The sequence below is a fragment of the Colossoma macropomum genome, unplaced genomic scaffold, assembly GCF_904425465.1.
Source record: "Colossoma macropomum unplaced genomic scaffold, Colossoma_macropomum, whole genome shotgun sequence".
In the NCBI taxonomy this organism is placed as follows: domain Eukaryota; kingdom Metazoa; phylum Chordata; class Actinopteri; order Characiformes; family Serrasalmidae; genus Colossoma; species Colossoma macropomum.
The window spans coordinates 13681454-13708321 of NW_023494796.1; the positions used below are offsets into that span (position 1 = coordinate 13681454).

A 26868-nucleotide genomic window follows, 5' to 3' on the forward strand; every position below is an offset into this window, starting at 1 on the left:
GGGCGGGTCTTAGAAGAGGGTGTACACCTGCACTCTCTATTGGTCATCTGATTTGGAGTGACAGGTCTTCTGAACACGTAGCCACTCAGCATGAATCGCCCCCAGAATAGCACAACATGCTGTGTTGAGTGCTTTATCATATTCCTTTTAAATTATTAATGTTAGACGTTTATGGGTACTGTGTTGACCTGGATAAAAACGATATAATATGGACATTCAAGAGCAATTTATGAATGAACGGAGCTGCACCAGTTCGCAGATGCTAGCGCTAACTAGCTCTTCACCGTGTTTAAGTCAGTGCTGCATTATTTCCCTCGACCGCACAGCACCGCAGATTCAGCAAATTCCTGACCTAACACACCTGATTGAGTACATGAAGGGCTCTAGAATCAGTTGATGAGCTGTATCAGGTGTTTAAGGTAAGGAATAGCTGAAACTGTGCGGAGCTCAGTGTGTGTGTGTGTGTGTGTGTGTGTGTGTGTGTGTTTATTTGTAACTTGGGCAGTGGAAGATGATGTCAGCCAAGAACATGAAGACGCAAGAGTATACACATAAACACATAAGAACGCATACTGAAAAACGGCCATAGAGTCTCTTTACTGGGGAAACTGATGTCCTTAAATATAAACGCCCAAACAAATAGAAACGTCACATCTAATGAAAGAATTTATAAACAACCATATTGTTTTTTTGCATTTGGGAACATAAATTGGAATAAAGTATGGACAATTTGAGATAAATGTTGTATGAATAATAAAATAAAGGTAGTGACTTTTACACAGTATGTCCCGTTAAAAGTGTTTTAGAGAGATTTAGAATTATTAATGAATATTCCTGTACCTTTTGTGGTTTAGAAAAGGAGATAAGTATCCATCTGTTTTACCAGTGTACAAAAATCTTTCGGATTGATGTGGAAAATTTTGTAAGAAGAAAGACTGGACACTGTATTACATGGGATGTTTCAGATGTTATTAGTTATTTCTCCATGGACAGATTAGATGTTAAAGTATTTCTTTTTGTACAATACTTAATTATTATGGGTAAATATTATTCACATAAGAAGGGAAGGTCTGACTAGAAGCCAAACTTTATACATTTCCTCGATTAGGTTAAGGAATGTGGCACTATTTTAAAATATATGAAAAACAAGGAAGCAAAAAAGACTTTATATATTATAGTCTATATTGATTACGATTTATTTAATGTGTAAGTGCATCCTTGGCTGTTGGTTGTTGTATGTTATGTTGTTGTATACTTCCTGCTATAAAAAAAGAAATGGCCATCGACCGAGTTTCACGCTCCAGCTCAGTAGGTGGCGATAAGGCACCTATCTCGCGCTTCTGAGACACCGAATAAAAGGAAGAAGAAGAACAACTGCAACAAGAAGAACACCGCGTAGTTTAATGTGATTTTTATACAGATGCAGCAGCGGGACTCCAGTTGTAGGTGTGTATTTACTGCTAATTTAACTACACTGAAGACTTCATGTACCTCAGCTTAGCGTGGTTTGATTTAATGCGTGATTACAGACCTGACAGTGTTGTGACACAACTACTTCAAACAGCACTAAGATTTGAAACGTCAGAGTGGAACAAGAAATCTGTCTTATCGAAATACAAAACCGTACAGACACGTAACTGCAGCAGTGTTCCTCCGTAGGTCTGCAAGTGTACGTTATTCCCTTCCGATTTAGCTGGCCAGAGAACGTAGCTAACCCTCTGGGAGATCTAAGAGCAGAAGTTTTCACTGGCGCAGGTGTCTTTGTGGCCAGGCAGTTGTGGGTGAAACATAAGAGCATAAGCAAATGAAACTGTTAGTCACGTGCGAGCGTTTTAAGAATTAAAGACTACGCGCTTAAAAAGGATGGTTCTTTAGTAAAGGCAATTGTCCTAAAATCATGAGTTCTGTATAGAACGATTTCATGCTTAAATGGGTTTTATGGGTTTTTGCATGGTGAAATGGTTATTCAGATTAATGGAGAATGTGTTGTAAATGGTTCTAGCACCAAAAAGGATTCCTCTGTTATGATGTCAAGCTTGTAAAAATAGAAGAACCCTTTTTGATGCTAGAACCATTTTCAAAGTGGTTCTATATAGAATCATATGCAACACATTTTCCATCAATCTGAAGGACCATTTCGCCATGCAAAGAACTATTTAAACATGAAATGTAGAACCACTGCCTTTACTAAAGAATCATCTTTTTTATGAGTGTTTGTGCATGAATACTTTTATCAACCATTTGCATATTTCCTGTGTTTCTTTATTCTAACACTACACTAAGAAATGCATTACAGCTTTATGGGTTCAGACAAGTGCAGTTAAATGAATAGCGTGTTTCTCCCTGTTGTTTTCCCTCTTCATTGTAACCCATTGATTAAATACTGTCCACCACCCCCACCTATCATTGAACAAAAATGCTCGACTTGCTCGGAGACTCTCTGTTGCAACATATGAGCATCAAAAACACAACATATACTGGTTTTGGTGGTGATCAGCGTAACAGCTTCCACTGTTGATGACCAACATCTAAAACACAACATATGCTGGTCGTGCTGGTCTATGCTAGTTTTACTAGAAGGATCATGTCATCAGCTTATACAACTCTCAAAAAATTGGGATGCTGTGCAAAATGTAGCAGAATAAACCCTATACTTCATAGAAACTAGTACAAACACAACATATCAAATGTTGAAACAAAAAAAAAATGTTTTTTGAAATATATATGTCCATTTTGAATTTTATGCCAGCAACATGTTTCAGAAAAAGTTGAGACAGTGGCAACAAAAGACTAATTAGGTCGAAATGCTAAAAAAAACACCTGATGGTACAGCTCTCAACTAATTAGGTTAATTGACAACAGGTCAGTAACCTGACTGGGTATAAAAAGAGCATTCCAGAGAGGCAGAGAAGTAAAGATGGGGAGGGGTTCACCACTCTGTGAAAGACACAGGCAAATAGTACAACAATTCAAGAATAACATTTCTCAACGTAAAATAGCAAAGAACCTGGGGATTTCATCATCTACAGTATATGATATCATTAAAATATTCAGAGAATGCAGAGGGCTGCAAAGGACAAGGGACATTAGTGCACGTGCGATGTGTGACTTGTGCAACTATAAAGGCACCATTAATACTGAACGATATACAGGTTTTGGAGCAACATAAGCTGCAATCCAGATGACATCTTTTTCAGGCCTTGTTTATTTCAGCAAGACAATGCTAAACAACATTCTGCATGTATTACAACAGCATTCTTTCGTAGTAAGAGAGTCCAGGTGCTAAACTGGCCTGCCTGCAGTCCTGACCTGTCACCCATTGAAAACATTTAGTGTGTGTGAATGAAGAATGGGAAAAATTTTACTTTCAAAACAACAGCATTTGGTTTCCTCAGTTCCCAAATGCTTACAGAGTGTTGTTAAAAGAAGATGCAACACAGTGGTGAACATGCCCCTGTCCCAACTCTTTTACAATGTCTTGCTGACATCAAACACTAAATGGGCATATATTTTTCAAAAGTAATACAATTTCTCAGTTTCAACATTTTATATGTTGTCTTTTTACTATTGTAAATTAAATATACGGTTTAAATGATTTGCACATCATTTCATTATGTATTGATTTATATTTTGCACAGCATCCCAACATTTTTAAAAACAGTGTTGTAATCAAATTAGTACTAGGTTATGATGGTAAAAATAATATTAATAATATCATTATTTTAATCTATTTAAAAACAACTGTCAGGCTGTTGTACTCTAGAATGCCATGTCAGAGTTTAGGAGATATATAAAAATCATCTTCCACTAACTGAGCTGTGAGGGAGCATAGAAGTTTGACCTGCCTCAGCTGAACAAAGTGGTCTAGACAGTTTTAAGCACGTCAGTATATGCCGGACGCAGTCTTTGCATCCGTCCATCAGACTGCCAGCTAGTGCAGTGTGTTTGCTCTGTCAGTTTGTGTGGTCTACCACTTCCTGGCTGAGCTGTTGTTGCTCCTAGGCCCTTTAATTTCACAGTAATATCACTTACAGTTGAACAGGGCAGAAATTTCATGAACTGGCTTGTGGGATCCTATGATAGTGCCACGTTTAAAGTCACTGAGCTCCTTAGTATGACCCATTCTTCTGCCAGTGTTTGTCTACGAAGTTTGCATGGCTCTGTGCTTGGTTTTATATACCTGTTAGCAGTGGATGTGGCTGAGACACCTGAACCCAGTAATTAGGAGGGGTGTCTACATGTTTTTGGCCATAAAGTATATGTTGTTTCACTGCCTTATGGTGCACTCTATTTCGTGTTTCAGTGCACAGTACACTACAAACAAAAATTTAACAAAAGCGGGACGTCAGGTATACTGAGATAAAGGAGCTTAATGCTGCGTTGAGTGAATAAAATGCAAAAAATGTAACTATGATGAATAATTACTGCAAGGGTGCTCCTCATTAAACATTTGTTAGGTTGGCCTAAAGTTGCTGTTTAGGACATTCATAATTTAGACTGGCTAGTAGGCTGCACTCTTAAAACCAAAGGTGCCAAAAAGGGTTGTTTGTGCACTGCCCTAGAAGAAACATTTTAGTGCAGAAGTGTCAAAATCAACCACTAAAGGGTCCATATTAAAAAATGTTAACAAATCCATTGGCCGGAGAAAAAAAGGTTTTATTTTAGTTTTGATTACTGTTGTTCTGTAACCTGAACTGACCATAGTTCATTCAAAATATGCAAAACTTAAGCAGTAAAATATCGGCACTTGTGGTAGACCTTGAAATATTACATAAAAACTTGAAATATTCTAAATTTTAATTTCCCCTGGAGCTAGCAAGGTTATTGATACTTGGGCTCAGTTTCTGAGCTGCTGAGCTAACATTAGGCGTTTATATTGTTTGAATTGCAGCTGAAATGCAGCTAGTGTGTTGGTGATACGACAGTTGTGGATTTGCATAGAATTGTGTAGAATTGTGTAGAATTGAGGTGTAACTGCTGTCCCATAGACTGTTGTTGGAAGAAGAGTCAGAGTGCACAGTATGTTGCAGTGCATGCTGGGGACGTAGTGCAGCGCATTGTGAAACGGGCTAATATTAAAAGAAAATTAAAATGCTTCTGCGGGTCATATAGGATTGTGCCTTGTGTTTAACACATGAACTTCTTACATTGGTATAGGACTTGCATTATGTTTAAAACTTTAAAATGTTCTACACATCTACATTTACATTTTAGACACTGATTTTACCCTATGTGTGTTTTATGTCATGCAATGTTATTTATCCTTGTGTCTTATTTTTTTTCCAGGACTCAGAGGACCAATATGTTTACGTTATGAGTGACTGATGGGCCAAGATGCGACCGCTGCTTCACCCAAGTCATGGAGAAATTAAGAAACTCAACAGGTTGCACAGGGACTGTGTTCCCACTACAGTATTCAGGGACTATGCAGAACAGCACTATCTCCAGCAGGGAGCACAGAGCTGTGGGGTTTGTGCTTGTGCATGCAGGTTTGTGTTTGAATAGAGGCACACATTTTTAAATTAGCTCTAATTAAATCTGTATTTTGAATTGTCCAGTCAGGGGAGATCATCTTTAGTGAAGCCTTTTGTACACTCTTCTCTCATTTCAACTTCCTGTATTATCTGTGCTTTCTAAATTTTCACAGAAATGTTAAATGGGATTGTGGGGTTGCAATAGATGATCAACAGACAGTGCCCTCCATTATGTTTGTTTCTGCTTGTTTTGGGGTTTAGTCCCTGTAATTGTTTTTTTTTTTCTCAGCTTATGAAAAGAAAGCTCAGTGGGATTAGGAAATGGTGACTGACTTGGCGAGTCAAGCATTTTCTAGTTTTTAGCTTTGGAAAAACTCCTTTGTTGCTGGGCAGTATGTTTGGGATCATTGTCTTGCTATAGGATTAGGCACTATCCAAAGAGTTTGGAGGCATTTTCAGGAACTTCAGCTGATAAGATGTTTCTATACATCTCAGAATCCCTTTCCAGGCCCAAGCCATAATGCCTACCAACCACTATGTTTTACAGATGAGGTGGTATGCTTTGGATCTTGGTCATTTCCATTTCGCCTCCACACTTTGTTTTCACCATTGCTCTGATACAAGTAAATCTTGGTCTCATCTGTCCACAAGACCTTTTTCCAGACCCCTGCAGGCTTTTTAAAATGCTTTTTAGAAAACTAGATTGGCTGTCCTGTTTCTGTTGCTAACTGGTTGTTTGCATCCTGCAGTGCAGCCTCTGTATTTCTGTTTGTGAAGTCTTCTGGGTACAGTAGTCATTGACAAATCCACACCTGCCTCCTGAAGTGTTTTTTGGTTTGTCAGACAGGTGTATGGGGATTTTTCTGCATTATGGTGAGAATTCTCATTGAAATGTTAGCTGTGGAGGTCTTCCTTGGCCTACTAGTACCTTTTGTAGTTCACCAGTTAAGCTCACCAGTTCTCTCTTTCTTCGTAATAATGTTCCGATCAGTTGATTTTGGTAAGCCTCAAGTGACCGGTGTTTCTCAGCTTTATAATCTTTCCTTTGACTTTCTTTAACATCACTCTGATCCTCATGTGTACAAACAGTAAGCAGACGGCACAGGTTACCAAAAGCCTACAGTCAAGCTCAGACAGTCAAGCTACAGTCAAGCAAAAAGCTCTTATACCTTCAGTAATGGGGGGCTATGTATAATAAAGTGTGTATATGTACACAACCAAAAAAGTTGGGACACTGTGTAAAATGTAAATAAAAGTAAATAAAAACAGAATCCAATGATTTGCCAATCTCATAGATGCATATTTCATTCACAGTAGAACATATAACACATATCAGATGTTGAAAGTAAGACATTTTACCGTTTCATGAAAAATATTAACTCATTTAGAACTTAATGGCAGCAACGCATCTGAAAAAAGTTGGTACAGGGCCATGTCTACCATTGTGTAGCATCCCCTCCTACTTTAACAACAGTCTCTAAACATCTGGGAAGTGAGGAGACCAATTGCTGTAGTTTTGGGAGAGAAATGTTGTCTTGCTAAAATATCCAAGGCCATCCCTGAAAGAGACATTGTCTGGATGGGAGCATATGTTGTTCTAAAGCCTCTGTACACTGTTCAGCATTGATAGTGCCTTTCCAGATGTGTAAGCTGCCCACGCCATAGACAGTAATGCAGGATGCAGGCTTTTGAACTGTGCGCTGATAACAAGCTGGATGGTGCCTCTCCTCCTGAGTGCACAGGACACGGCGTCCGTGGTTTCCAAAAAGAATTTCAAATTTTGATTCAACTGACCACAGAACAGTTTTTTATTTAGCCTCAGTCCGTTTTAAATGAGCTTTGGCCCAGAGAAGACAGCAGCGTTTCTGGATTGTGTTGACATATGGCTTTTTCTTTGCATGATACAGCTTTAACTTGTGTTTGTGCATTGCACAGCGAACTGTGTTCACAGACAGTGATTTCTGGAAGTGTTCCTGAGCCCGTGCAGTGATTTCCAGTACAGAACAATGCCTGTTTTCAATGCAGTGCCCCCAGAGAGCCCGAAGCTCACGAGCATCCAGTATTGACTGTCGGCCTTGTCCCTTGTGTACAGGGAATAAAATATGGGTCGGTGAGATTTGCAAATCATTGCATTCTGTTTTTATTTACAATTATTTACATTTTACACGGCGTCCTAACTTTTTTTTGGAATCGAGAACACACCTGATCTAACTAATCAGGTAACTAACATCTTTTTACTGGTCAGAAATGGGCAGTGGACCCGTGTCGTTTATTTTTCTATTTACTTAATTAAAACAGAGCTAGCTGTAGAGCAAACACTCCCCCAACCCCAAATATTTTCTCTCTAGCTTAGTTGTGGCTCACTAGTTAGGTCTAGCCATTCTCATGCATCTACAATCCCGGAAGTATCAAAACTACAAAGTGCTTCCTTTTTGAACTACCACTATCAGAACAAAACAGTGCACTTGGAGGAGAAACTTAATTCTGTTGACTGTTAAGACTGTAGTGATTTACTGAATAGTTTACTTTCATGCTCATAATAAGATCAAATAAGGCCATTTGCTGCTATTATGTGGTTTTGCCTCATTGCATATGCATTTATTGGGGTTTGACTCTCAAAGTGCAAATAACTGGGAGGAGATTATTATAATGAACCACTATAAGACAGTAATTATAATGAACCCCTATAATACTTTATCAAGATTTTGCCTAAATAATGATTTTACGATTTTTTTCCCCAAACGACTGTTAAAAGCACAATTTCTGCATTGCGAAAGCTACTTATTACTTTGCTGCTTTATGCATGCTGTAGTCCTTGTACCATGTACATCACAGCCGTTGACGCACTGCATGTAGCTAAGACGTTATGCTCACTACAAGTTAAAAATCATACAATATGGTCAGTGAAATTATCAGGTATTTTTTCTAATATTACACGGTTTCTAAGAAACATGTGGCACAGAGCTCAAGATGAGCTCCTCCCTGTAGCTGAAAATGAATGTTTCATAAGTCTAAATAGTAGCTAAATCATTTTTTGTCTCTTGTTTCTTATATTGCGCTGGCTGTGTTAATTAAGTGTTGTGTTTGTGTTCATTTGCCTGGAAGTTTTTAGTAGTGATGCACTGAAATGAGAACGGTTGATCATCCAAGGCAAATTAATTATATATATATTTTTTAAGTTATACTGTGCTTTGTGGGACTGTTGTTGGATTTTTTTTTCAGCATTTCAAAAACTGAGGCTACAGCATGCTACTGAGGACTTTGTCATATGTCATATCTCCAAAATGGTAACTTTACAGGACAAGGAAAAAACATTAACTCATAATGAAAGTTACTGTAAGAAGGTTTTTTCCCCCAGGTAATTTTGGACCATTTCTATTGGTCTATTCATCATAAACTTTTAACACAAGACAAAGGGTGATTAAAAGTTTCAAATTGGAGATACAAGTTTTTGTAGTCCATCAGCATACTATATTAGCCTCCTTTTACCCTGTTATTCAAAGGTCAGGACCCCCACAGGACCACCACAGAGCATTTTTTTTTTAGGTGGTGGATCATTCTTTAATTGCAGTGACACTGACGTGGTGGTGGCATGTTAGTGTGTGTTGCGCTGTTACAATTGTTTCAGACACAGTAGTGCTTCTGGAGTTTTTAAACACTGTGTCCTTTCACTGTCCACTGTGTTACACTTTCCTACCTTGTTGGTCCACCTTGTAGATCTAAGTCAGTGGCAGTAGCTCATCTGTTGCTGCACAGTTTGTGTCAGTCATCCTCTAGTCCTTAATCAGTGGTCACAGGTCTCTGCCCACAGGATGCTGTTGGCTGTTGGTTGGTGGACTATTTTTAGTCCAGCAGTGAGACTGAGGTGTTTAAAACTCCAGCAGCACTGCTGTGTCTGATCCACTCGTACCAGCACAACACACGCTAACACGCCACACATGCTTATGTACTTCATTACATATGCTGCTGACAGAGGTCACTGGTCTGTTCCATGTTTTAGTCATGAATTGCACACTTCTAGATGGTAAAAATAGCATTAATGATTTTTTTCCCCCCTTTTATCTAGGAGCAGGGTATCATTCGGAATCCAAAGCCAAGGAGTATAAACATGTGTGCAAGAGAGCTTGTCAGAAAGTGAGTACATTTGAATTTCTTTTCACTGCTTGCATTCTGGTGTCGGTGTGTGTGTGTATGTATGTATGTCTATATATGTATGTGTGTGTGTGTGTGTATATATATATATATATATATATATATATATATACACACACACACACAGTATCTCAGAAAAGTGAGTAGACCCCTCACATTTCTGCAAATATTTTATTATATCTTTTCATGGGACAACACTATAGAAATGAAACTTGGATATAACTTAAAGTAGTCAGTGTACAGCTTGTATAGCAGTATAAATAAATATAATAAATAATTCAGCACACAGCCATTAATGTCTAAATAGCTGGCAACACAAGTGAGAACACCTCACAGTGAACATGTCCAAATTGTGCCCAATTGTGCCCAATTGTGTCGTTGCCCCTCCCTGGTGTCATGTGACTCATTAGAGTTTTCCAGGACAGGTTCCACTCGGAACAGGCCTTGCCATGGTTGACCAAAGAAGTTGAGTCCACGTGTTCAGCGTCATATCCAGAGGTTGGCTTCAAAAAATAGACGCATGAGTGCCGCCAGCATTGCTGCAGAGGTTGAAGAAGTGGGAGGTCAGCCTGTCAGTGCTCAGACTGTATGCCACACAATGCATCAACTCGTTCTGCATGGCCGTCGTCCCAGAAGGAAGCCTCTTCTGAAGCTGATGCACAAGAAAGCCCACAAAAAGTTTGCTGAAGACAAACAGTCCAAGAACATGGATTACTGGAAGCATGTCCTGTTGTCTGACGAGACCAAGATAAACTTGTTTGGCTCAGATGGTGTCCAGCATGTGTGGCGGCGCCTTGGTGAGGTGTACCAAGACAGCTGTCTCTTGCCTACAGTCAAGCATGGTGGTGGTAGCATCGTGGTCTGGGGAGCTGCATTGAGGGAAACATGAATTCCAACATGTACTGTGACATTCTGAAGCAGAGCATGATCCCCTTCCTTCGGGAACTGCACCGCATGGCAGTTTTCCAACATGATAACAACCCCAAACACACCTCCAAGATGACAACTGAGCACCTGTGGGGCATCCTCAAGTGGAAGGTGGAGGAGCGCAAGGTGTCTAACATTGGAGGAGTGGAAGAGGATTCCAGTAGCAACCTGTGCAGCTCTGGTGAATTCCATGCCCAAGAGGGTTAAGGCAGTGCAAGATAATAATGGTGGTCACACAAAATATTGACACTTTGAGCACAATTTGGATGTGTCACTGTGAGGTGTACTCACTTGTGTTGCCAGCTATTTAGACATTAATGGCTGTGTGTTGAGTTATTTTCAGAGGACAGTAAATCTATACTGCTATACAAGCTGTACACTGACTACTTATTTTCTATAGTGTTGTCCCATGAAAAGATATAATAAAATATTTGCAGAAATGTGAGGGGTGTACTCACTTTTGTGAGATACTGGATACATACATATATATATACCCATTTCCAAAAAAGTTGGGACGCTGTGGAAAAATGTGTTTCATTGAAAATAGTACAAAGACAAGGCATTACACAGAAATACAAAGAATTACAAAGAATTACTTAGCTTTATCAGCCTTTTGTTGCCCCTGTCCCAACTTTTTTGGAACGTGTTGTTGGCATCAAATTCAAAATGGGCATATATTTTTCAAAAAACACTAAAATTTCTCAGTTTCAACATTTGATATGTTGTCTTTGTAGTATTTTTCTTTAAAATTATGGTTTACATGATTTTCATATCATTGCATTCTGTTTTCATTTACATTCTGCCCAACTTTTTTGGAAATGGGGTTGTGTGTATGTGTGTGTGTGTGTGTATATATATGTATGTATGTATGTATGTATGTATGTATGTATGTGTATGTATGTGTATGTGAAGAAATAAAGAAAAGAACCACATGTGCTTGATTTTATACACGTTAGCCATCATTAGAAGCTGTATCCACAATATAGAAATGCTCAAACAGTAAATAGAAGAGTTATTGGATTTCTTGACTAGTCAGTGCAGTACCTATGCCAAATCTAATCTTTATTTCTGTATGCTACCCTGAACCTGACTAATGTAGAGCATTTAATTGTTAACTAAAAACCTTAAATAAAAGACCTAAATAGCCTACTGTAAAATCTTACTAAGTAATTTGCATTTTAAATATAGGACAATTGTGTCTTCTCAGACATCTTTAAAAGTGTGTATTTTGATATACTGGTTTATAAATGTTGTTTGTAGCAGCTACAAAAATGCAACTGATTTCAAACTATAATGGAGTGACTAATTGCTAATGCTTGTTGCCCTCGCCTCAAGGCACATTCTGTCATTTTGTCGCAATTTGCACTTCATAATGCACCACACATTTTCCATGGGAGACTGGTCAGGACTGCAGGCAGGCCAGTCTAGAACATGCAAGCGTTCTGATTATGCTGCCATGCTGTAACACATGCAGAATGTAGCTTGGTGCGGTCATGCTGAAATAAGCATGGACATGTCTAATAAAGTCATCTTAAAACATGACCTGTTCTGTTGAAACTAATAACACCAAAAAATAATGTAGTGCTCTTGTCAACACTAAATATATCATTCAGACATTCACGGTGTAGGTTGGAAAAAGTTATGTAAACCTCTAGACTAATGACTTCAACAAAATCTAAGTGTATTTCAGGGAGTAAGTCTGGAGTAAGTCTGGAGTAATGAGTCTCCCGTTCAAAAAAACATTGAACTGGCATAGTGTCCATGTGCCTCCGCCACTGGTTCCCAACCCAAAAGGTTGAGGCATGCCTTTGTTGACTTATAAAACTAAGATTGAATTGTTTATATTGTTTGGGAAGAACAGATAGCACTATGTATAGTGTTAAAAAAGGCACTGCGTACCAACCTGAAAACATCCCAGTGATGGAGGGAGCATCATGATTTGGGGCTGCTTTTGGGCCTGGACTGATAAATTCCCAAAAAAAGATGAATTCCCTTGATTATCAAAGTATCCTAGAGGATCATGTCAGGGTGACTGTCTGCCAGCTGAAGCTCAGTAGAAGCTGGCTGATGACTTTGTATTGACCCTAAACATTGAAGTAAATCTACTATGAAATTTCTTCTTCCAAAAAAAAAAATCTAAAGAATAAAAAAAAATAAAAAATTCTAAAAGATTTACATGCAGTATGCATGGTTTAAAGTTCTCCATTTTTAGTTAGTCATGAAAAATCATTGTGCTGTTAATGGAATAATCTTTGACTTTAATGGTACTTGCATGAACCACTGAGTGTACTGATGAAGTATGAACTGATTTTTGTTTAAAATGACAGGCTGACAACTTATTTTCCTAAATAGAACAAATAAATAGTAAACTAAATAGAACTTCTTAACAGAACAGGCTAAAAGATAGCAAACATGATAAACTACCCCATCATTAATATCACAGGCGTGAATTAAAGTGCTTACAATATGACTCACTGTAAAATGGCACTATATAAGACAAAACAATGTCACTGGAATGGCTTACACATTTCAAATATCTGTGTTTCAGTTAGATCTGACGTTTGTAGCATCAAACCCAGCTGAATAAAAAATGGCTGCATACTCTCTTTTATAGTGAGCTAGGGCAGTTTTTAAATTCCCTCTACAACAAAATAGTGCACTATTTGTCAAGTATAAATGTGGCTGAATCCCAAGTGGCTATTTATTAGCTATATTATGCACTTTGGGATGTAGGAGCCAGTATTAAATCTTATGTAGTGCACTATGTAGGGAGGGGGAAGCCATTTGAGATTCAGCCTCACTATTTAGCCACTATTTGTTAGAACAACGGCCTCTTGTAGCTTATTGCAGATTTTTTGAGAAACTGAAAGCAAATCCCCCAATATAGAAAGGAAGCTGTAATAAAGATAAGGTGGAAAGTAACATGTATGGTGCATTCAGACTTGGCGGGTTTGGTTAGATTAAAACAAACCCTGTTGCGGGGATTTCACCGTGTTTGTGTTGTGCAAAACCCCAGTAAGACTGGGAGTCATATTGGCTTATTGCTCTAATATCACAAGACAGATAAAGCAGAGAATGGAATAATGCAGAAAGTTCAGTGGATATTATCACAGTTATTGTATGTTATAAAGTAGGTCATAGTGATGCATTGTCTTTACTTGACACTTGAAACTGAAGAGATTACAGATGGGACAAGTGTTCTTTTGTGTGCTGGTATTGTCTCCATTGCCTCTGACATATTTACAAATGTTGTCTGAACGCACTGAGCACCTGAACAGTGGCATTGTTGGAGCACTATTTTCCTTTAAAGGGCTTTCAAAACTGAATCCTTTTGCTTTATCCCTAGCTAATATACTCTAGTAACAACAGTAGTCTAGCAATTTGTTGCAGTTTGAAGCTAAAGATTTACCTGAAAATAATGCACACTGAACAAAAGCTAACCAAACATTTCATATAGAAGTATCTGTCTTTTATAGTACAGAGAAGAAGAAATTATGTGCAAAATAGTTTGGTTCTAGTTGAACTAAACCACCTACTCATGATTCCTAAAAAGAATCAATGGACGATATTGACATCCAACCACAATTATAAACAGTTCATACTTGACTTGTTTTGGGTCTCTGACCTTCGACTTTTCCATGAAATATGTTTCCCCTTTGTTTTACGCTGCCTCTTGTTTTGCAGGCTGTGGACAGGCTGAGAGCTGGAGCCATGGCCCTGGAAGCAGTGACTGCAGCTCTTACAGAGCTAGAGGTAAAGCCTCTCTGAATTTTAACTTAGCAAATTTGGATTACAAAATACCTTTAGTGATCAGTCAAAAGTAAGCAGAATGTGTTTTAATAGATGTTAAGTAGTTTTTGTTTGGATCTTACCACAGATGAGAAATGTTACTATTGTTTTCTTTTCACTTGACAGTGAATCCATTTTTGGTCCCTGTTTTCTGTTCATTGTCACAATTATCACACAGTACCATTTAGCTTCATAAATGAAAATGATATAGGAGAAAATACTTTGAAATTTGTAATCGTTGACTAAAGGTACAGTGAGTCCAATTTTCTATTATAGTGCAATTAAATACTAAAGAAAATGAATATATTCTAATGGGCAGAGGTGTGGAGTGTACTAACAGGAAATAAAGTGTAACAGTCCTAACTCACACAAAATAATGAACTTTGTTGCTTGCAGTACAAAACAAAGTTTTTAGTTCAGAAATTGAAGAACGAAATTTGAAATAAAATGAATAAATATGCATAGAACAAAATATTTGGGCTAAATTTTGATTCAGACAATTTGTTTGCCAGTATATCTTGGTATTGGTCATTTTGGCTATGGAGGAGCTATGATGGTTTTCAGATAGCAAACGTGTGCTTGGGATTGATATATAGGTCAGGAGACAAGTGAAAGTTAAATTTATTCCTTATCGGACCTTGAAACATTAAACATTTACAAATCATGACCTTGATACTTCGTCGCACATAACGGCTCTGCAAGAGTTGAAAGATAATTCAGCTAGAAAGATGAAATTTAGTGTGTTTTGGACAACTATACAGACATCCTTAGTGTTGTTTGTTGTTTGCAGGATTCACCGTTCACCAACGCTGGTACAGGCTCCAACCTTAACCTGTCTGGGGATATTGAGTGTGATGCGAGCATAATGGATGGGAAGTCATTAGATTATGGAGCAGTTGGAGCTTTAAGTGGTGGGTTCGTTAATGCCACTTTTAGTATATACTCTGTTTGGACATGGAAGTGCATGACTAGACATATGTAGCACAGACTAATCTATATGAGAAACAGAAGAAAGTAAACCTGTTTTCTGCTGCCTTAAAAAGTGGAAAGTTGACATTAGAATACATCATCAAATTTTCATCAAGCATTTAGGGTGTGTTGTTTTATATATTTTCCCACTTTATCCGTTTGATATTTAAACACATGATTTTAGTACAGTTATTATATAGTCTATTATACCTCCTCAGTGCTTGCAGTCATTGCAGATTAACTAAATTCATAAATGATAATTCATTATTTCAAAGTTATAATGTTGCTTTTTTACTTCCCCACTGTATAGATATGCGTTCCTGATTTTAGGCAATGTATGACAAAATTGTGCTAAAAAGTTTGTGTGTATTTTGTATCTGTCTGGATTTCTGCATGAACAACTCTAAAATGTGGTCTTACCTTCACCTAAGTCAAAATAAAAAAATAAAGACAGTGTTTTTAAACCAATAACATGCAGAACGGTTTACTGTGATCGTATGGTTTAAGTCTGTAATCTACAAGTTTATTATTCAGGTATTAACCTTAGAATTTGCAGACCATTAGCACTCATCTGAGGGTCCTTTTTACTGTTTTGTAGGATTCTGCACTGTTCCGTAGTGGGTCTTTGTAGAACACCCTTTCCTAGAGAGAGCAGCAATAGTGCTAAATTTCTTTACTTTGTAAACATGCATGACAATGAACTGATGGAGGATTGTCTTAACTGTTTCCAGTTTTGTGAGCTTCAACAGCTTTTCTTCTGGTGACCAAGAAAATGTCAATTTATGACGTTCAATTTAAATAGAATCATGTTGTGAAAAACAGATTACTTGGTAACTTTAAGTGTGTGTTTATTCCTTATGGCAGGACAGGCCAAAATCACGCCTGAATAGAACACCTGACTCCAATTTGTCTCTTTTCAAGAAGTCATGATCACAGAGGTTCTCACTGCTTCCATCAGTGTTTTCTTGATTGACAACCATTTGCTCACTAAACCTTTGTGATGTCTTTTAAATAAGTACAAACCCAGTTCCAAAAAAGTTGGGACAGTATGTGAAATGCCAATAAAACAAAAAGCAGTGGTTAGTAAATTCTGTTTGACCTGTATTCAATTGAAAAACACAGTACTCGATATTTTACCTTATGAAATTCATTGTTTTCTGTAAATATATGCCAATTCCAAATTTGATGCCTACAACATGTTCCAAAAAAGTTGTGACAGAAACAGTTGGAGACTGAAACAACTGATCCAGTTTTGAAAGCAGACTTTTTTGACATTCTTCATTTATACAAGTCTTCAGCTGTGCCACAGTACAGGGCTTTTTGCTCTTCATAATGTGTCAATGTTTTCAACAGTAGACAGACTGGCCAGTCTAACGCTAACCACCAATTCTGTTACATTAGCTAACAGACACCTGCGCTGCGCTCAGTGATGGGGGAGAGGGAGGACCATCCTACCCACTCAGCAAGGCCAACTGTGCTCTCTTGGACTCTTGGCCACGGATGGCTGTAGCATCACGAGGCAGGCCTTGCTTTTTACACACAGACATTTCTCTGCATTTCTTCAGTCTTTTGCTAGTATGCACCATAGAGGTAGAAATACCTGAAATCCTTGCATACACTCGCAGCAGAATGTTGTTCTTAAACAGTTGGACTATTTGCTGATTTTATTTGCATTTCACATATGGTCACAACTTTTTTGGAATTGGATTTGTACATGTTCACCCTTGGCAAGTTTGGTTCAATTAAAACAAAGCCTTCTGAGATAGCTCTGTTGATGCAGTTCATTAGGGAATGAGAAGACTGTCATGTGAACTTTTGTGTGGACCGAGACCCCTTGATCCCTTCCAAACAAACTGTGGTGTGGTTCAGGTGAAGTATGAATGAAAAGTGTATCAGGGGCGTCCATATGGGCCAAACACAGAAGGAACTACTGTCTCTTCTCCACATACCTTTGGTACAGATGAATTTCTGACACTGTTTGGACACATGCGGGTGCTCTGAATTATTAATTATTAAAACAGGCTAAGACATGTTCAAAGCTACTGTAAAATACTTGATATATAGAAATATGATCACACACATCAATTATACAATTTTTTGCAGCTTTAAAAAACAGCAGGCCACTCGGTTTTATGTTACAGTGGTTTTACTCACTCTTGTGCTGTAGGAACACTAAGGTAACACACAGCCTCTTGTGGTATTACCACCAAATGGATGTCATAAAATGTTAATCTTTTTTTTGTTTTTTTTACATTTTACCCATACAATTTTTCTTGTATGTAAAAGTTTTATTTACATATTTTGCTTACAAATAGAAACAGATCCTAGGACTGTCTTTACTTATTATTATGACTTAAGTGAAGATTGGATCCCATTTTAGAAGTCGTTCATGCAGAAATCCAGATAATTTCCAAAGTGTTACGAACTATGTATGTAATGTTTAGTGTATTCTGAGCATTTCCATTTTTCCAATCCTTGTTTTAAAATGTCATGGTCACTGAGATATTTACATTTTTACATGCAAAGCACCTTATAGATCTGATTTGTCACTCACTCACTCACTATTAACAGGCTAAAGATGCTCTACAAGGGGGCACTGTTCACTGGTGTCGCTGGAGGCTGTGGTGGCAAATGTTCCTGCAGGAATTAGATTTTCCACCACAGGTGCCACCCCCATGGAAGGTAGCTGATAGCTTATTAGGCTGTCAGTCCTGGACATAGTTGTGCATTGTCCATTGCTTCTTTTTGGAAATAAGAGAACATGCTTGTATACCCTATTAGCACTTCATCTCGCTTCTCAGCATATGTTTAGTTTCAAAATCTATAACCTTTGTCAGGAGTGGTGAGACAAGTCCTCCAAAGTACAACCCCAAGTTGGGACACTGTGAAAAATCTAAATAAAAACAAAATGCAATGATGTGCAAATCATTTAAACCCTTTATGTAATTGAAAATAGTACAAAGACAACATATCAACTGTTGAAACTAAGAAATTTTATTGTTTTTTGAAAAATATATGCCCATTTTGAATTTGATGCCAGCAACGTGTTCCAAAAAAGTTGGGACAGGGGCAACAAAAGGCTGGTAAAGTTGTGTAATGCTTAACAAAACACCTGGTGGTTAATTGGCAACATGAGTGGGTAGAAAAAAGCATCCCAGAGAGGCTGAGTCTTTCAGAAGTAATGATGAGGACGGGTTCGCCAAGACTGCATGATCAAATAGTGCAACAATTCCAGAATAACATTTCTCAACATAAAATAGCAAAGAAATCTCTGTATGCAAGGGACAAGGCCGTGATCTTTGGGACCTCAGACGGCACTGCATTAAAAACAGACATGATTCTGTAGTGGAAATCACTGCATGGGCTCAGAAAAACTTGAAAACAGTTCGGCGCTGCTAATTAAATCTCTTAATTGCAAAGAAGCATATATAAACAGGATCCAGAAAATCTGCCACCTTCTTGGGGCCTGAGCTCATTTAAAATGGACTGAGGGGAAGTGGAAAAGTGTCCTGTGGTCTGATGAATCAACATTTGAAATTCTTTTTGGAAATCATGGACACTGTGTCGTCCGGGCTAAAGACCACTCAGCTTGTTATCAGTGCACAGTTCACAAGCCAGTATTCATGATGGTATAGGGGTTCATTAGTGCACATGGCATGGGTGACGTGCACATCTGTGAAGGCACCATTAATGCTGAACGATATATACATGTTTTGGCAACATATGCTACGTCTTTTTCAAGGAAGTCCTTGCTTATTTCAGCAAGACAATGTCAAACCACGATGTACATGTATTACAACAGCGTGGCTCTGTACTAAAAGAGTCCGGGCGCTAAACCGGCCTGCCTGCAGTCCAGACCTGTCACCGCTGAACTTTTGGCACATTAGAAAATGAAAAACATGACAAAGGAGACCCTAAACTATGGAGCAGCTAAAATCCTATGTTAAGCAAAAATGGGAAAACATTTCACTTTCAAAACAACAGCAGCTGGTCTCCTCAGTTCCCAAACACTTACAGAGTGTTGTTAAAAGAAGAGGTGATGAAACACAGTGGAAAATGTGCCCCCGTCCCAACTTTTTTGGAACATGTTGTTGGCTTCAAATTCAAAGTGGGCATATATTTTTCAAAAAACAGTAACATTTCTCAGTTTCAACTCTTGATCTGTTGTCTTTGTAATATTTTCAATGAAATATAGGGTTTAAATGATTTGCATATTATTGAATATTGTTTCTATTTTACGTTTTGCACTGCCTTCCAACTTTTTGGAAATGGGATTTGTGTTTCTGCAATGCTGTTTCGTGAAAGGATTTATGCCTCCATGAAATGGTTGATGTTCAGAGTTAGATAACTGTTTATAGTTAATGTTTCTCTAGCGCTAATGGTATGTTTTGCCAATTTAATGCATAATTAAACCATGTTTATACATTTCTAATCTTTAAATTCATGTAAGAGTCCTCCCTACATTTATTTCCAAAACAGTGACAGTATCACTTCTAATACATACACTCAATAAATGAATATTTATATAAAAAATATTTACTACAGTGATTTTCAAACTGTGGACCATATTGTGGGGATATCTGGGTCACAAGGAAGCCGCATCAATGCATTTTATCTTCTGCTGACTGTGGCGCTTGTGTCATCATTGTAGCAGGTTGTGAATGCTGATTACCTGACTGGAAACAGCAATGAAATATCTGGTCCATTCTGTGGTTAAAGTCACCGTGAATTGGAAATCAGGTTATAATTTTCTTTCTTAACATGATATACTTCCGACTGAAACAGTATATTCGGATAGGAAAAAAAAATGTTCTTTATGCACATGCTGTAGATACTCACATTCACTGCGAGAGCTTAAAGAGGTTGCCATTTTATTGCATTTTTTCAGGTTTGTCAAACAACTATATGATTATAAAATTAATATGACAAGGGGAGTGGTGATCTGGACATGCAGACATTATCTTCTCTTTCATTCACACACTTTTCCTAGCTGGTCTGTGGCCTAATTGCCTGTTCTTTTGCAGAATTGCTCAAATTACAGAGTCACTCGAAGCCCATATACACTTTACAAATTATTATTCTGCTCAGCCACTGGCAGATTTAACTTATCTTACTGATATATTTCACTCAGCTACTGGCAGATGGAACATTATTTAATCAGCCACTGGCATGTTTAACTACATAGTTTTATACAATCTTTGATTTAATGAAGATATTAGGATATTTCATGTTGTCACTGGAGCATTTCACTCAGTTTTGGCGTATTTCATTCAGCCACTGGTATATTCTACTGTAGGTAGTCTTTTAGCAAACACTGCTTGCGTTGATAGTTAGCAAACTCATAACAGTATTATTGTACTGTACAATATTAACCCCCACAAAAATCCACATTAGATCAGATATTACATTAGTTTACAATGACGAGGCAGTCAATCTAAAGTCTAAAGGATAAACAGCGAAGTAAATGCTGATCATCTGACAGCTAATGTTACTAGCCTATTCATAGCATAACTTACTTCACCTCATCACTTTTAGCTGGAAAACAGCACTTTTTGAAAGGTTAGGTTTGGTGATCAGTAGTGGTTGTATCAATGCCTATCTCACCATGAAGCTGAGATTTACTTCGTATTTTGATTTTCCATTCCACCTTAAATGGTGCAGCCGTTACAGTGTGGTGCCTATGAGGCATTTTTGAAGAGTTAGTTAGCTGATTCCAAATGTGATAAATCCAGTAAATGATGTTAAAAGTTTTATTTTATTAAATCTCTATGATTACATTTACAAATTGAGCTTGAATTGATGTTGATCTGTATTCTCACTGCAGTGCTTCCTACATGCTCAAAAAGTGAAGTTGCATCTGAACTGCTGAATGAACATTGCTTTTCTTTGTGCTTTTTTGCACTCTGATCTTTCATTTGATGGATGCACGTTAGTCAGCTCTGCAGATGTATTTTGTAATTTGAATTTCTGGATACTGTTTATATGTGGTTTCTTCTTTGCATGGTAGAATTGTAACTTGCATTTATGAATGCAGCAATGAACTGTGTTCACAGACAGTGGTTTCAAAAGTGTTCCTGAGCTCATGCAGTGATTTCCGCTAGAGAATTGTGTCTGTTTTTAATGCAGTGCCGCCTGAGGGCCCAAAGAAATACAATATTGGTTTTCAGACTTATCCTTTACATACAGAGATTTCTCCCAGTTCTCTGAAGCTTTTAATGATACTGATAATGATACCGTAGATTCTGGAAGATCCTGCCTCTCTGCCTCATCACTATGCTCTTTTTATACCCAATCATGTTACTTACCTGTTCCACCAGGTGTTTTTTTTTTTTTCAGCATTGCACAATTTAACCTGCCTTTTGTTGCCTCTGTCTTTGAAACATGTTGCTGGCATCAAATTCAAAATATAATTTTCAAAAAACGCTAACATTTCTCAGTTTATTTCCAATTAAATATAGGGTTTAAATGATTTGCACATCATTGCATTTTGTTTTTATTTACATTTTGCACAGCGTCCCTGTAATTTTACATAACGGTTTTGCATCCTGTATGTTTCTGTCAAGACTTGCTATATTGTGTTTGTTATTATGAACATGAAACCAGTTACCCATTTTATGTGAAATATTATTCTTTATATTTTATACACAGTTAACGTTTTAGCTTCATTCGGTCATTCTATAAGCAACTAATCTCAATATTTAAAATATTATTAAGAACGTTTGAACGATTGAGCCCCTACTAAGGGAGTTTTCTTCGAGTCCTCCCAAGGTCAGTTTCGTATGGGACCCGACACTATGAGACTTACTAGTGCAAAGCCGCTGTTTACAACAAAATCCGGCTTCATCAGTCAAGAACAGTTGCACGTAGATGTGGCTCTTGCAACCATTGAGACAATACAAAAGAATGTAAATAATTCTTTGAGCTAGAGTAAAGACATCTATGACGGGGGTGCACAACTCCGGTGCTGGGGGCCAGTATCCAGTACAGTTTGGAAGTTTTCGTGGTCAGGCACACTCACTAAGCCTGGCAATAACAAATGAGTAATCAGGTGAGTTAGAACAGGTAAATCACCAACTGTGCATCCCTGGTCTATGACATCAAAACTTTCCTCAAATGTAATACATTTGTGCTATATCAACTGTCTTGGTTTTATGTTGGAAGTACAAGAGCCTGAAATATAGGGTTTCTAAGCATTGGTGTGCTATTTAAAAAGAGAAGACACTTTCTTAATGCACACTACAGTGTCTCATTTTTCATAAAGGCATCTCCCACAATAGATATTTTTAATTTAAAAACGTTTTTATTCTCTTAGGCGTTTGAGTCCTTTTAAAGACTGTGTACTCTGTAATCTGCTCTGTCTTTTTGCACTGTCCTGCCATCAGTAGCTCTTGTACTTTTTTTTTATTGTTTTTATTTGCATGTTTATCTGCATGTTATTTTCCCTGTTGAATTTATTGTGCACTTTTGACTAGTCTTTGGTGTCTTTGTGGAGACTTGAAATTGCTGTTGCAGAAACTTTTTATATGTATGTGATGCAGGCTACATTTTTTCCAGGGCTTATTTACGATGTTGATTTTAGTCTTTGGTCATTTGTGAACGACTTGAGAAATTTGGTTGTTTTCCATGTGTTCCGTACACATGTGCTACATCTCTGAGCATCAGACTCTACTGGAGTTCAGTAAAAAGTACTGTAATGCAGCAGCGGTTGAGCCATGGATTCTTAGCAAAGGCTGTGAGACCATGCCGCTGTATAATACAGCTGACCGATGGAGGTTAGTGGACGCACAGGCTGCTTTACTAAAGGCTAAAGCAAGGCTAAGGGCTGTCATTACTCTAAGAGACTTCCTCAATACCAACCTGGACTAACATTAACTCAGACTGTGACAACGAGAGATCAGACAAAGGTCTACTATAGGCGTGTTTTACACTGTTTGTACATTGTCTTTTACAGAGTACTGTACATATTTACATAGTTACTGCATCCAGTTATTAAGTAATGGCACTCAGACTTGCCAGTATGGTTTAATAATTAATAATAAGTGTGCCTGGCTCCTACCCCTCCTGAAGTCCACTGTGATCTCCTTGGTTTTCTGGGTGTTGAGTGCCAGGTTGTTGTCCTCACACCATGCCGTCAGGTGCGGGTCCTCGTCCCTGTAGGCCGTCTTATCGTCACCTCTGATCAGACATAACACCATGGTGTCATCCGCGAACTTGATTCTGGAGTTAGAGCCATAAACAGGAACAAAGTCATGGGTGAACAGGGAGTACAAAAGAGGGCTGAGCACACAGCCTTGTGGCATGCAGGTATTCAGGGTGATGGGGGAGGAGAAGAGTTTGTCTAACTCAGTCAGGAAGTCCAGAATCCAGTTGCACAGAGATGTGCTGATACCAAGCTGGACAAGCTTTAAGATCAGCTTGGAGGGGATCACTGTGTTAAATGCTGAACTGAAGTCAATGAACAGCATTCTGACATATGAATTTTGACAGTCCAGGTGGGTTAGTACAGTGTGGAGTGCTGTGGAAGTGGTGTCCTCTGTTTAGCTGTTGCAGCGGTAGGCAAACTGGTGTGGGTCCAGTGTAACAGGCAGACAGGACTTCAAATGTGAAAGAACTAGTCTTTAATGCACTTGGAGATGATGGAGGTGAGTGCATTAAAGACTAGTTCTTTCACATTTGAAGTCTTTAACGCACTCACCTCCATCATCTCTCATCACTTGGAGATGATGGAGGTGAGTGCGACAGGGCAGAAGTCATTCAGAGCTGAAGCAGTCGAATGCTTTGGCACTGGCACAATGGTGGCAGTCTTGAAGCTAGTTGGGAGAACTGCCTGGGCCAGCGACAGATGTAAAGACCCCAGCCAGATGTTTAGCACAGGCTTTTTGCACACAACCAGGTACTCTATCAGGGCCTGCTGCCTTCTGTGCATTCATATACTCATACCTAGGTTCACATATATATTCATATAAAAGGTTCTTCTATTGTTACGATGTCAAGCCTGTAACAATAAAATAACACTTTTTGGCACTATATAGAACCCTTTCCAAAAAGGTTCTATATAGAACCATCTACAGCACATTTTTCTATCAATCGGAAGAACCCTGTAAAGATGCAAAACAAAGCCTTCAATCATGCAAAGTGTTCTTTGAGTGTTCATGGTTCTATACACAACAGTTTTCTTTACTAAAGAACCTTTGAAGAACTATCTTTTTTAAGAGTGTACCAAAGACCATCTGGGGAAAATTCTAATGTATGCATGTTCTTAGGAACCTTATTAGACTTATGTGCAAGCACTGCATCTTCTCTTCAGGAATCAAGAACCCAGTGTTGGTGGCCAGAAGACTACTGAGTGAAGCACAAAAAGGGAAGCTTTCAGCTGGCAGGATCCCTCCCTGGTGAGCCAACCCATTGGTTATTAAATAATTAACTATCTTGCTTTTGGTGTATTTGTGTTTGTTAGGTGTTGTCAGTTTTTTTGTTTAAAGGCTTTTTCTCTGCCTTTTTTAAACCAGTCGTTCATTTGTTTTAGAGATCAGGTGCTTGTTTCACTAAAGCAAATTAGGATTGGTAAAAATGTGGCCCTTAATATGGCACTTGTTTTGACAGATACTAGGCATGTTTCGGTTTTTGGCAAATCATTTTTACAAATATTTCAGCAAGATTAATAATGTTTATACAAGCGTCCAACACATCTCTGCAATAAAATTAAAATGTAATCTGTTTCCAAATGTTTGCTGTTTACTAAGAGATCCCTGCCATGGACATCTAGGAATGGAAACATGATATACAGTGTATGGGATAGGCAGTACCAACTCACTGAGGGTCTGATGGATTTCCATGAAAAACTTTCAGCACTTTCTGCAAAATTTCTCTAATGTAATTTATATAATTGTGTAATTATGAAACATTTCATTTTATATACTGTTCTTTGTAATCCTTGTATTTTTATTCTATATTGAAAATTTACTACACAGCCTAGAAACAGCCTGGGATACCATATCAATGACCCAGCAACATCTTGGCAACCACCTGGGATACCATAGCAACTGCTTTAACTTTTGAAGCATTTTTAGCTGGCTTTGTCAAGCCAATTAAAAGTTTGTTCACAAACTTTCCCTTTATAGTTGTTATTTCTTTTTCAAGGTCTAGTTTGAAAACCATTTTATAAAAATTTCATTTGTTGTCTGCTGGGAGCATCTGCAGTCACAATTACAGGGGTTAGTTTTGTGTTCAATATCCAGGGCACTGGAGCACTGCGCACTGCACACAGAGTTCAGAACTAAAAACTGTGGTGGCAACCTCCTTGGAAAACAAACTGAAATGACTTTGACAGGATATGTTCATTGTAAGACATGTAGGATGTGGGGATATGTCAGAACTTTTTGATAGTTATTAAAGTCTAACGTTATATGTTCTCTTATTTATCAACCATGAGGTGTGTAAACTCTATACTCTACCAGGGCAGTGGAGAGCCTGCATTTTACATTTTGGTCAGTGGTGAAGTCATTTATCAAATAATATTATTTTCACTTTGTTGAAGTCATAAAAGGGTATTTAATTTGATTTTTAAAAATTGTACAGCAGCCCTGTCATGTGGTCCTGCAAGGCACATTTGCCCTGGTACTGCCTACTTGAGATCTTTCATGTGAATGTTACTCAAGAACTGAAAAAGTCATCCTGTTTCTAAGCAAATAGATTGATGTTGTCTGTCTATGTCAGCTTTTTAGTGGGAACAGGCGCACAGCAATGGGCTCTCACTCACGGAATACCTCCATGTCCTTCAGAGAAGATGGCCACCAGTGAGTACTTTATACATTCATTGTCTATATTTCTGTTCCTGGCACCTGCACATTGGGTCACTACTGATTGGGTAGTGTCATTGCTGTTTCCACACTGTATCTCATAAAATCCTTATGTTCTCTTGCTAGTTGCAAACTTGACAGGCACTGATGAAGAACTGAAGGATTGGGGCTATGGCAGATAGCAGTAGTTGCTAACCAGTGATTGGAGGGCTGAGGAAAATGAGACAGAGCTTTGAAGATGTTATGTGTTATGATTTTAATTGGCCCTTATACAATGACAGGCATTATCAGTTTCCACACTAAATCTCATGAATGTTGACACACGGAAAAAAAATCCTTATGAAACTACTGAGGTTCAGACCTCTGTGTCCTTATTGGCATGATTTCAGGTGTACAGCTCCATTAAAACATGTAAAATGACAAAAAGAAGTTTCATTTTATGTGGCAATGCAGACTGTTTGCTGTAAATTCCCAAATTAATGACAATGCTAATGGCACACTGCATTTTCTCAAAGACAGTTTATAGTAAACAGCCAAACATATAGCCTGTAGACCTCAGAAGTCTTGTGTCATTCTGTAGTTGACATCATGCCCACATTAGGGACTCTGGGTCTAAGCAGATTTTTCTATCGGAAGCAAAACCATTTATTACCTTTTGGTTAGGCTACGGAGCCCCATAGGGGACACTAAGGAGAAAAAAAAATTGTGAGGAGGAAAATCTGCCCCCGCAGTTTAGTAATCCGTACTCTCAGTTTATA

General features: G+C 38.1%; 1 protein-coding gene across 4 annotated transcripts in view; it reads left to right on the top strand.

Moving 5' to 3' along the window:
• The first annotated feature begins 1315 nt into the window (after positions 1 to 1315).
• tasp1 (taspase, threonine aspartase, 1) overlaps positions 1316 to 26868 on the top strand; it is a 51312-nt gene continuing 25759 nt past the window's right edge. Inside the window, exons 1-7 of one of the 4 annotated variants that reach the window (XM_036583849.1) lie at positions 1316 to 1446; positions 5287 to 5489; positions 9541 to 9608; positions 14238 to 14306; positions 15133 to 15253; positions 24619 to 24703; positions 26028 to 26107. In XM_036583849.1, coding sequence (XP_036439742.1) covers positions 5360 to 5489; positions 9541 to 9608; positions 14238 to 14306; positions 15133 to 15253; positions 24619 to 24703; positions 26028 to 26107 — 553 coding nt within the window. In that variant the 5' untranslated portion in view covers positions 1316 to 1446; positions 5287 to 5359. The remainder of the gene's footprint in view (positions 1447 to 5286; positions 5490 to 9540; positions 9609 to 14237; positions 14307 to 15132; positions 15254 to 24618; positions 24704 to 26027; positions 26108 to 26868) is intronic. The other 3 variants (XM_036583848.1, XM_036583851.1, XM_036583850.1) reach the window with 3 other exon arrangements.